Genomic DNA, 12,712 nt, shown 5'->3' with positions numbered 1-12,712 from the left:
TATTACTCTACATAAAACAATTTTAAAAAATAGAAACCACTAAATAAGTAGAAACAACTCATCAGCATTACATAAAAGCCATATTTTACCTCTGATGTCTGCAATGGTTTGAATAGAATTGATCCACTGCTGTTAGCAAAATCTGTGACAGTCATATTAATATTTGCAGGGGGAATTGGAGTGATCTTGTAAAACACAATTACTGAGTCAAGGGCTCCTCTTGTACGCTCGACTACACAGGAGATTGTAGATCCTTCCTCAGAAACCTGCAAGCAATAGCAACAAAAAATAAAAATTACTGCATAATGACTGCATAAACTTGTATGAAAGACGGCTCGAATTAATAAGGTAATACCTGGCACAAATTTCCACTGATGTTGATATTATATGTCATAGCCAAAGTGGAGTACATTTCTTCTCAGTTCACTTTCAGAAACAGGTAAATCTCTGAGGGAAACATAGGGTTCTCTACAAGGATTTTCTAGCTGATATACATCTTAGAATCTCCCTCAGTGGTTCGGTCAGATTCATAAAAACGTTATCACAACACCAAAAATGTCGAGGGAACCATACTGAGACCCTTTCCTTGACTGAAACATGTTGAGAGGAATAGGACTTAAAGGTAATTGAGTCACCATAAAATCAACATCGTTTTTTTTTTATCTTGCCCCAGCAACCCAAAATAGAAAGGATGATGTTATTCCTATAGATAATTTCAGTCCTTGCTATCTGCTAAAATCTCTACATTTAACATGAAGAACACCGTTTTAGAGGATGAGTCTATCGCTGGAAAGATATTACCAGGATGAAATAAGTCCTGATGAAGAAGCATGCCACAAAATCAGGGTGAAGGTAATTTTATCTAAATAAATTGATTCTTTCCTGACATGAGATTTAAAGAAAGGGTCTCAGTAGAATGTGCTAGATTTTTGGTGTTGTGATACAGATAGGAGGATGCTTTTCCCCTCTCTTTGTGTGTACATCGTAAAAACTTTAGACAACCTAATTCTCTGGACTAGATTGCGAAGAGATCAGGGATTCATAATTGAAAGATTTATTTCAATGACCAGATCAGCAGTGACCACCAAACCAATGTCTTTATTGCACATTTAGATGGAAGGAATTGATTCAATAAAAGAGGGATTTCAGAGGGCATGAGAAAGAGGGAGTATAGAGGGGCTGAGAGGTGAGAGGGATGAAAAAGGATGGACCCAGCACTAGCTGCAGTTTGCCATGTCCTCTGTGGACCTTACTGACAAAGATGTCAATACACAAATGTGCCTGTTGAGTCTGAGGATCTCTTGCTGCAATCCTGGTCTCTGAGTGGAGAGCAGAAGCCGCTATATGAATAAAACCTAAACAATAACTATCTCTGCATCTGCAGTCGCAGTCTCCTCAAAATGGTCTAATGCCATTTTAAATTCAATTACAACTATCAGACCCACGTGAGCAGGTATTGGAATTCCCATTGGTGGCCTTCATCTTTTGTATTGATATTGCAGAAGTCTTACGGCTTAGGGCAAATGGTCCACCGACAACATAATTCCAGTTTACATTCTATTGTGCTTCCTGTGATATTGTTCTAAAAATTCTTCATGCTATGTGGCTACCATTTACAATTTTTTTACTTTATACATTTGTGTTCTATTTAAGGCACGTAATGAAGGCAATTTGAGATGGTAAATTCCAAATCCCTATTTCCAGAATTGAGATTGGTTGGAACATTACTGTCGTAAACTGCACTTAAGATAGGGAATGTGGGCACCCTAGGAAAGGTTGGCAGGGCATGTTGCAGTGGATACGCACAAACCGTTGTTATTTTTCTACTCATTAACATTTTGCAGGTAGATAACCTTCCAGGAAACACACTTAAAATTGCACATGTGACAGGTAGGAGTAGGTGTCCTTCCAGAGTAAAAAAAAGGAGTGAGCAGCATTATATTTTATGGAGGCATAGAAAAATGCCATTAGAATATTTTCTCAGTGGAGTAAAAAAAGGATATGACTTGTGATAATTTAATTCTATACTTGTTATTGTTGTGTGAGCCAAGTAAAAGTTATACAGTTACCCTGAATGTTGGAATACCCATAGAGAAGTAGATATCCAGCTTTTACAACTTGGGTTTTGTTTCTTGGGCCGAACGTGTGTTAATCCTGGTTAGCCTTATTATTGTACACCTAATGGTCAGATATGCAGATGTTTATTTCTTTCTTCATGGTTCTTCATGAAAAGTGCATAACACAAATCAAACTGTAATAGAACACAATAATAAGGGGTGTATGGGAAAAGTGCTGTCAAGCACTGTCATGTGAAGAAGAGGAAAAATGGCCCAGGCAGGAAGGAAATTAATGAAAGAGAAGGAAAGAGATCTGTTTTCGGTTTTGGAGTGCAACATGTAATATAGGAGTGTAGGAAGCTAGGAAGCTATCTCTCTTTGTAGTCTGCTAAAAGGAAATACACTGTGTAGAGAGTCCAGAGAACCCCAAAATGGTACACAGAGTTAAAACTAGATCATTCTAATGCTCTTTTTGTAGTACAGTGGGCGAGCAGTTAGGCTTATCAGAGGGTTTTGCTAAGCATTTGTTGTTGATTTTGATGTTTTCTTTAAGATGAAGAACACAGTTCTAAGATAAGTGCTTTCGGAGTTACGATTTTTTCAGAAAATATATCACTCCTGTGTGCAATTATGCAGCATAGGAATCAATGGGGAAAAAGAGGAAAAATGCATATAAAATCAGGCAATGGTTTCACGAAGTTCACCTTCTCATTTTAGGTTGATGTTGGGACCAGGTACAAAGTTCTAGCAGGAGAAGTTCGGGAACATCCCGGACTAGGCAGAAGCAGAGTGCTGAGAGCCTTGGAAACTGGTGCGCTAAGATGAAGGGGGCCACTTGAAAATGCACTGCACAGGTGGACTTACAGGTAACTCTAGTGGGTCTCTTTGGAGGGAGGAGGTTGTAATGGCCTGGAAAACATGGGAGCAGAGCTGGTTAGATGGTGCTGTTGAGCAAACAGGTCAGCCGGGTGTTGTGCATCTTTAGGGTCCTCACAGTCAGGAGCAGGCTACTTGGAGAGGCGATCTTCGAACAGCTGGGTCACTCAGGAAGTGGGTCTCTAGTGTCTCAACGTCCCTCGATGGGTGCTTGCTTCAGGTGCTTTAGCAGTCTGGAGTGGGATCGTCTTCTTGGTTTTTACTGTTGGTGGTCCAGTACCCCGGGTATTGCTACGCTGTGGTCCGGTCCTAGTGCCTCCAAAATTGGTGGAGAGGCAGATCTGACCCTCCCGAGTGGTTGCAGCTCATCTTGCTTTGGTGCTGCATCAAGGTTGCCAGGGAGCAGCAAGTCGACAAACCGGACTTTACGGGATCAGTGGCTGTGGTATGCAGGGGAGTGATACCTTCACTCTAAGGGAGCTTCTCAGCAAGTCCTTCTTGCAGCTGGCAGGGTTTGTCACCTTTTCTTTCTGTAACAGGGCTTCTATGCTCACGTTGCAGGTCTTCTTTTGTCCTGGTCTTCTTTGGTCCGATGAATCTGAGGTTCAGGTCTTGAGGAGCCACCTAAATACTGAATTTAGGGGCATTACAAGGCTAGACAGGTAGTACCCAATTGGTTACTTACCCTTAGGGTGTCTACACCCTGTAGTGACCACTTCCTGTGGGAAGAGGCACTACCCTAGTCCTGACTGGATTTTTTTCACCATCTCAAGATGGTGGAATTTCAGGAGAGGGTTCACCTCGCATGCCCGCCCTACGAGTCCATAGCCTTGTTGAGGGGGCCCTGGGAGGGCACAACAAGTGCTGCAGTCCCAGAGGACCCTCTTCAGTACCATGCCATACGTACCAGAGGTGCCATTTACTAGGCACTTACAGGGTAGCTGAAGTTATGCCAATCGTGGTACAGTGTTTTGGGAAAAAGATCTGGCACTGGGAACCTGGTTAGCAGGGACCTAGTGCAATTACATTTCAAAATCATATCCAGAAAAACGTCGGGGCTAACCATGCAAAAAGAGGCACTTTACTACAAGGAGAATGATGAATTTTGTTCAAGAAGAGAGGGCCAGGAATGCCAAAGGCTGAGGCAGGAAGAGAGGGAAAGAAAATCAGAAGTTAGGAAAACGATTGCAGACAGCATGAGGGGAAATATGGGGTGAGGGAGAGGCAGAATGGATAGATATGAAAGTGAACCAGGGTTGTTCGAAACAAAGTGATGGACAAAAGAAAGAATGGAGAATGAGAAATGAGTTTAAGAGGAAAGGAATAAGAGAAATTGGAGTGTGAAGCTGATCCCAGGTTTTCTGTGGCACAAATTATGCTAGAAATCTGTGAATATGGCACTATGTCTCTCTTGTTCATCCCACATGAAGGAATTATGTTTGCTAGATGTTTTGTACTTTGTATAAGAAGCATCTAAGATGTCTTGCAGCTTAATTCTGTATACATTGTACATCTGCATCAACATCAAGGGACAATTCCTTCATACAAATGACTAACTTTAATGGATACAAAATCGAGCAGCAAGAATCTGATTTTTGCTTGGGAAATTTGAACCTACCTCACCTTCCCTGGTGAATCTCCTAAGGTGCAAGATACGAAACAGGATAGAGTTTAAGATATTGTGATTCACACAGAAAGATTTGCACAAATCTGGTGCCTACTACCTTCAACCTGTAGCCTCACCATACCTTGCGATAAGGAATCCAAGATCAGCCAAAGTATCTCAACTCATTCACCACATGCCCAAAAGACTGAAATTTGGATGGCAATCATTAAAATTCATGTGTCCATGTCTTTGGAATGGTCTGCCAGTCACTGTAAGAAATCAAAAGGACTACTGCCAATTCACAAAAAAACATAAAACCTTCCTGTTTACTGATTTGTTCAACTTACACCACAGCTCCAAAGCCACTTATTACAATTACTCTTCTTACGTCTTGATTTTCATTGTTCAACTAGCGTAATGAAGTCAAACTTTTTTTTATACCAATTCTTTATACTTTCAAGGATCATTCCTTTCTTGCTTTCCTATTCCTCGTACGTTGTTATTCCTTTATTTTTGTCTTCCCTCATAGTGGTATAACGTTGGCATTAGGTGACATGTAAAAGCACTTAAAAAGTGCTTACATGTCAAATAAATAAGTAAATGATGGAAGTGCAGTTGTCAAACTTATTGAGGAAGTTTATTTTTCTTTAAAAGATAGAAGTTATGCGATACATGCCGGTATCAGTAAGCTGAAGCATGTGTTTTGCTACAGCTCTCCAAATAGACTGGTTCTGTATAGCAGACCATGGTCCAGAATGTACTAATCTTGTCAAATATGGTCTTAAACTGTCTGTGGTACAGTGTGAAAGTGAAGTGTCTTATCATGTAGTAGTGTCCAGATAGATTTAACTCACCAATGTAGTGAGAGGAATGTATGATGGAATATTGCATGCAAAAATATCATCTAACATAAATATTGTCTCGTGAATATCAGTTGTAAAAGAGAAACAACCTTTACAACGCAGTCATTACAACGCAACATCCTTTACATCGCATGCCATTACAACGCAGACATTACATCGCATGTCACTAAAAAGCATGCCATTACAACGCATGTTTTTACCTTTACACTATCCAACACTTACCCTACTGTTGCAGTCACTGGAGTGGGAATAGTCATTTTTACCCCTAAACTATCCAACACTTACCTCACTGTTGCACACACTGGTGTGGGAATAGTAATTTTTACCCCTACACTATCCAACACTTACCCTACTGTTGCCCTAAACGTAATATGCGTTGTAATGGTATGCATTGTAATGGCATGCATTGTAATGGAATGCGTTGTAAATGTAGTTTCTAAAAATGCGTTGTGATGGCATGCGATGTAAATTATGCGTTGAAATGGATGTTGCAATGTAAAAACTGTGTTGTAAATATTTGCGTTGTATCGTCATACATCCGATGTAAAATATTGTTTAATTTGGTGAGGATTTTCTATTAGTAACTTCAGTAGGGCGATGTGTTCGTAAACGATAATTAGGACACAGCATTTATGGCAGACAATGTACTGACAATGATATTCTGATTAAGCCTGGGCAATGAACTCCGCTCGCAGAGTTAGCGAGTTTTCCGCACTCCATGCTCCGTGGTGCTCGCCGAGTTCCGAAAAGTCAACGTCAAGTTGGTGAGAGCGAGCAAGGGAAATCAACCTCCTGGTGAGATTTCTTAATACGGGCAGTCATATATCTCTATACAAGTGTTTGCATCACAACCGCTCGCATTCAGAAACCATCTGTTCATGTTGAGAAAGCCGCTGCTTGGGTAAAAAATCTACCCGAGCAGCAGAAAGAAAGTAGCGCCCTCTTGCGCTGCGCTAGCGCTGAAAATCACCACTCATGGCATGGCCCTAACGCCCTCTGCCACTTGCAGAACTCTGCGTAGCGCGGCAGAGTTTTTTTGTCACTTCGTGGAACTCTGTGAACTCCGCCCAGGCTTAATTTATTTATTTATTTATTTTTGAAATTTATAAAGCGTGAACAAATGCCCGTAGGCGTCTCGGCGCTGAAAAACAAGGCGTGAAGTACCCGCAGAGGCTAATTGGCAGCCGTTATTGACCAAAGAGCCAGGTCTTCAATTTTCTGCGAAATTGCATCAAGGACGAGCTTTCTCTGATGGCAGCTGGTAGAGAGTTCCAAGGTCTGGGAGCAGCCACCAGGAAGCGCCTGTCGCCCCACGTGAATGTTTTAGTTCGTGGTACCTGCAGAAGATTAAGGTTATTAGATCGGAGAGATCTAATGGATGAGTGAGGCCGGATATGAGCCTTCAGGAAATACGGACCCTGGTTATGCAGTGCTTTGTATGTAATGCAAAGTGTTTTAAATTTGATCCTGTTATTGATCTTGAGCCAGTGAAGATTTTTTATTGTTTCTGAGATTGGCATGAAGTTCGGGATACCCGACAGAAGACGAGCTGCAGCATTCTGGATTGTCTGTAATTTATTGATCACTCTGGTCTGGGCATTAACAAACAGACCATTACAGTAATCGAGGGAGGACAACACCAGGGCACTTACCAGAGTCTTTCCAGCTGCGGCTGGTAAGAACGGCAACATTTTCTTAATCAGCCTTAATTTATAGTGGGCAGAGGCAGCTGTTTTGTTTGCGTGGGCCATAAAGTTCAGGATCTCATCAAAGATCACTCCCAGGTTTCTGACCGAGGCGACCGGTTTCGGAGGGGTCCCATACGAGGGAAGCCACCATGTAGTCGACCAGCAAGGTGAGAGATGTCCAAAGATGACCACCTCCGTTTTTTCGGAGTTTAGTTTTAAGCAGTTGGAGGCCATCCAGTCTCCAATTGCCCGCAAGCCCTCCTGGAAGTTTCCTGCTACTCTCTCTCCATCACCATTAATGGCCAACACAAGTTGTGTATCATCTGCGTATGAGGTAAGGCTCATCCCATGGGCTTTGATGACAGATGCCAGGTCCGACACATAGATATTAAATAGTGTCGGGCTTAGAGATGAGCCTTGAGGAACCCCACACGGCAGTGACAGCTTGTCAGATTGAAAATGCCCCAGTGTGACCACCTGTGTTCTCCCTGCTAGGAAGGAAGAGAGCAGGTTTTGTGCCAGGTGGCGAATGCCCATCTTTCCGACACGGTCCACCAGTATCTTATGGTCGACCGTGTCGAATGCAGCGGATAAATCGAGTAGTACCAGTACCGCTGTTCCTCCCTGGTCACGAATCATTCGTATATCCTCGGTAGCTTTTATTAAGGCGGTCTCTGTGCCATGGTACTTGCGAAAGCCGAATTGGGTGTTATCCAGTGATTGGTACTTCTCTAAAAACTCCGAAAGTTGTATATTCATAGCTCTCTCAGCTACCTTGGCTAGGAAAGTTAGGCTAGCTATGGGGCGGTAGTTTTTTAATTGTTCCTTGTCCAGATTGGCTTTCTTTAAAAGAGGCTTAACCAGGGTGTTCTTCAGTGAGTCCGGATAAATCCCTGTTCTGAACATGGCATTACAAACTGAGGTGATCTCAGGAGCCAAGCAGTCCATCACCGGGCGGATGACCTTGAAGGGGCAAGGGTCTAATGCCGATCCAGAATTCATGGTGGCAGTAATGTCCTTGATTTGTGTCTCTGCGAGATCCGTGAACTGGGATAGTACACAATCCTGAATAGTGCCGTCGGGCATAGGTGGCTGAGTTATAATTTTGTCGGTGAACGCTTGATATATATCGTTCACCTTGGTGAAGAAGAAATTGGCCAAGGAGTCGCAGAGAGATTGGGATGGAGGCGGAACTAAGTCTGGAGTGTTTCCCGCTAAGATCTTGGTGATCTCGAACTGTTTTTTACTGGAATTTTTAGCATTATTGATCTGTTCTGTAAAGAACTTTTTCTTAGTTTCGACAATGAGGGCTTTATACAGCCCTAATGCATCCCTGTAACTAGCTTTGTCTTCAGGACTATAACATCTACGCCAATGTCTTTCCTTGTTTCTGCAAAGTTGTTTCTGTTTGCGTAGTTCCTCTGTAAACCAAGGGGCCGAAGGTGCTGTTCTATTTCTAGAGGGCTGTTTGGTAGGGGCTAGGGTGTCTGTGGCAGAGCCCAGCCACTCCTGAAATTGACAAGTGGCAGTATTGGGATCAGTGGAAAGGCGCGGTCGGGTCTTATCTAAAAGAGCAGTGAGCTCCAACTGATCAATATCTTTCCAGACCTTAAAAGGTTCTGGTCTCAGTGCAGGTTCTCTCCTGGTCCTATTTGCAATAACTGAGATCCTCATTAGGATGACATAGTGATCTGTCCAAGGCATGGGCAGGGTGTCTATTATTTTTAGACCTTCCAGATTGGAGAAGATGCCATCCAGAGTATGGCCAACCCTGTGGGTGGGGGTGGTAACCAATTGCCGAAGACTCAATGTGTCCATATCTGATATCAGGGTGCGGGTGTCGTTATCAGAAACCTTCTCGAGGTGGAAGTTCATATCGCCCATCACTGTGAAAGAATCTTCCATCGCCAGTGCTTCAAGTATCGAACCAAGATTGGCAAGGAAGCCCGTTCGGGCGCCTGGGGGCCGATATAAGAGCAATACTTTGAAGTGAAATGATGGAGTAAGCTTAAGGTCGAATTGAAGGGCTTCAAAAAAGCTGGAAGGGATGTGTGACATTCTCACACTTATGTGGTCGCGGGCTATGATGGCTAGCCCCCCTCCACGCTTTCCGACTCGGTCTCGCCGGTAAGCTAAGTAAGCTGGAGGGGCCGCGATTGCCATGTCTGGGTCGGACGCCTCATCTGTCCACGTCTCTGTTATGAAGAGACAGTCTAAGTTATTATCCAAGATGAGGTCGGATACTTCCTGCCAATGCTTTACCAAGGAACGGGCATTTATAAGTGCTACTGAAAAGTCAGTGGTGGTGATGGTTATCATGGTGTTCATTTTAACCTTATCATTGGTTATATGTAGCTTGGTATTACAGTGATGGCAAGTGAGTTCAGTAGGTATCAGAACTCTACATAGATTATATCGGACACATTGGGTAGTAGCCGTTGTGTTTAGTTCCAACAAGGCAGATTAGGAGTAGGTAAGTGGTCCATGGCGGGGATAATGGACAGGGGTTCTGGCCCTGGGCCCGGTCCTGGCGCGGATGGGCGCAGACAGTAATTCTGATACAGCATCTAAGGGGGTGGGGTGATCATAGTCAATATGCTTACTATGGCTTCTAGTCCCGCTGTGCTACAAAGATCCCCTCAAAATGCACATGCAGCTATATCTGCCATATAGCACCACAATACTCACATTTCCACAACCCCAAAATACTTGGGCAACAAAGAGATGTGTTTTCTCATCCAGTTCTGGGGAGCCTACATGGAAAATACCTTGCTGTTCTGCTGCTTTCATTTAATTTAACTCTATAAAAGTCACTGTCTTTCTTGGGTTCTCACACAAGCCTGGCATGATGTAATACATGGTCTAGTCTTTATTAGAATGTACTGGGTCCACACACTACTTAAGCTGGTCCCCCCACGGCACACAGCACCAGCCAGGACCACGGGGGACCTATTCAGGTTTGCAGCAGACGACTCTCCATTACCAAGTAAGACTTACCATGCTCCAATGGTGTTACTCTATAGAGCCCATTCAGACTTCTGGGCTCACCACGGCGCTCTTTGATTTACAGATCGGAATCGTGGAAGAGCACCCTGCCCTCTGAGCCTCGATATCTGCCTAATACCTAAAATCATTGTAACTATGATATGAACTACACTTGTGCATGTTTTTAACCCTTCGCCTCCAACGTGGTCACATACCTCACATCTAAACTAGTAGCACATTGCCATCTTAAATGCATAATAGACTCCAGCACACCGGAGCACATCGCGCTCTAGACCACTAGGCACTTTCCCTAGTGGCCCCCGTAAGCAACACAATGCCACATTAAGCACAGCCCTTAGACTGCACAGGGTGCCAGCTCCATCCTCCACAGGGCCCCGTGGGCCAGGCACCTCCACTGTTGCAGTCACTGACCAGCGCCCAGTAACGCGCACTTTAAACCAAACTGCCCATTCCCGACAGGTGCTACATGCATAGAACTTCCTGCATGTCACCACAAGCATGGGCTACACACCAATCACTGTAGTAGTCATATAGACAATGACTACAGCGTAATCAATATGTCGCTAAGATTGCATTTTATATTGTGATACTATATGTTTTGTCTTGTCCTTTTCTCCTCAACAGGAATTTTTCATTTTTGAAGTGTCAGTGAGTATGCTGACATTTATACCACACACCTTAGTGCGTGTGTAAGTACAGCACAGGTTTCACGTGGCATCCTTCACCTTTGCCACTCACTTTTCACTCACCTGGTCCTGAAGAAAGCCCTTTTAATCCTCTTAACGGGCTGAAACATGTAGACCACCACACATAGCCAACTAAACGGTAACAGCTCCTGATTAGTTGCACTACACATACTGGTTTTAAACATATCCTGAGCCGCCAACATTAAAATTAGAGGCAAGGATTCTCAGAGATACTTTTAACTGTAAAATATCACCTCACATCACATGTACGTACCAACACCAGCTCAGCTGTAATCAGGCATCGTTGCACAACCGAGGGACACTCAGCTGCCCGGATGGGACCCCAACGATGAAGCATGACACCAACCAAGTTGGTGTGTGAGGGGTCTTTTAAGAACACCTAATGGGTCCATGTTCATACTACATACAGTGATCAAATTACATACACATAGTGGGTCAGTCCACATTGTTTAAGTTCAGTATCTATTTGGGGAACAGGACGCACACCTAGTCCTATCCCTTGCTCTTCCCTTGATTTCTTCTTGTTTAAGAATGCTCATACATTCCTATTCTATGTTTCCCCTCAAATTGGCGTTCCGTTCCAAAGCAGTTAGACTCCTATCTCCTGCTTGGAAATGTCCGCACTCGCCTACCTCGGCTCTTCAAAAAAGGATCTACATATCTACTTACCTTGTCGGGCCCTTGTTATTTGCCACATTATGGCGACAATCCTTAAGGAACCCGGCATGCAGATCCCACTTCGCTCTCCTATTTAACTCCTGTTCAGTGTGTCGGGAGAAGAACAGAGCAGAGCAGAACACAGAGACTTCGGCGACAGTGGACAGCAGTTTTGGCAGCCTCAGGATTGTTTCCTCCGTGGCCCGGTGAGTCTGTTTCCTACAGTTTCTCCTTCCTGCGACGTCTCTCTCGTGACAAATCGGCTCAGCTCACCAAACATCATGTAGCCCAGCCGCTGCTACGTGAAGCATCACCAGTGCTACAGCGTCCCTGTATCCTAGACGACCTTGTTGACAACGGTATCCTGGCAACGCCCTCTTCAAATGACTTCTGCACGTCGCAGCATTCATCTGCGTGCTCTTTCCTCACTCGCACCACGCTGCGACGCAACACGCTAGCGTGAGGACGTCGGTGGCCATTTTCGTTGTTATTGTTTCTTCAGTCTCCATAGAAACTGACGCGCTTCCTCTATCGAGAGCACAAATTGCACCCGATGCCTCCAGAAACAAGCCACGGCGATACACACAGGTGTTGTGTCTCGTTTCACTACCCGGATTGTTTAAGGTACTGTTCTGCATTCTGTCCTTTCTTCACAGCGATATACACGCCCGTTGTACATCGTGTTGCACAATATTTGCACATATATTTGTTCCTCCATGGCGATATACACGCCTACAGTTTCTTTGAACTCCTTCAATTTTATAAATCTTTTCAGTATATCTTCACCTTTTCTACAGGGATACACACGCTTACATTGAAGTTCATTTTGGCATTCTCCTCAACCTTTCCCAATCAGTTGCCCTCTTGACTCCTGCTGTTTACCGTATTACAAACAAATTTGGCATTCTCAACCTCTATTTCTAACCTTTGGGATTTCTTCCTCACTATGGCTGCTTCTCATATTCCTGTTGTTCCACCTCCCAATTTCCTAGCACCACCTAGTATTCCTTGGGAGGACTGGATCCTCATGTTTGAAAATTATTTAGATGCCCTAGATGGTCAAGACTTTTCAGCCAAGAGGAAGAAAGCCCTTCTTTTGAGCACATTGGGTAAAGAAGGACAGCAAATTTTTCGCTACCTTCCCCAAGCACTCTAAGCTAATGGCCAAGCTATGCCCGATGAGTACAAAGAGGCCATTTGGAGGTTAGAAGTGAGATATGCCAAAGAGGAGAACTTGGTAATGAATAGATAC

General features: G+C 43.8%; 1 protein-coding gene across 1 annotated transcript in view; it reads right to left on the bottom strand.

Moving 5' to 3' along the window:
* Positions 1-12,712, bottom strand: part of ADGRV1 (adhesion G protein-coupled receptor V1) — a 1,990,932-nt gene that overhangs the window by 1,573,838 nt on the left and 404,382 nt on the right. The window contains exon 22 of the mRNA XM_085632468.1: positions 90-266. Coding sequence (XP_085488594.1) covers positions 90-266 — 177 coding nt within the window. The remainder of the gene's footprint in view (positions 1-89; positions 267-12,712) is intronic.

The sequence above is a fragment of the Triturus cristatus genome, chromosome 2_1 (genome assembly GCF_964204655.1).
Source record: "Triturus cristatus chromosome 2_1, aTriCri1.1, whole genome shotgun sequence".
Taxonomy (NCBI): domain Eukaryota; kingdom Metazoa; phylum Chordata; class Amphibia; order Caudata; family Salamandridae; genus Triturus; species Triturus cristatus.
This window is presented reverse-complemented; position numbering and strand designations above follow the sequence as displayed.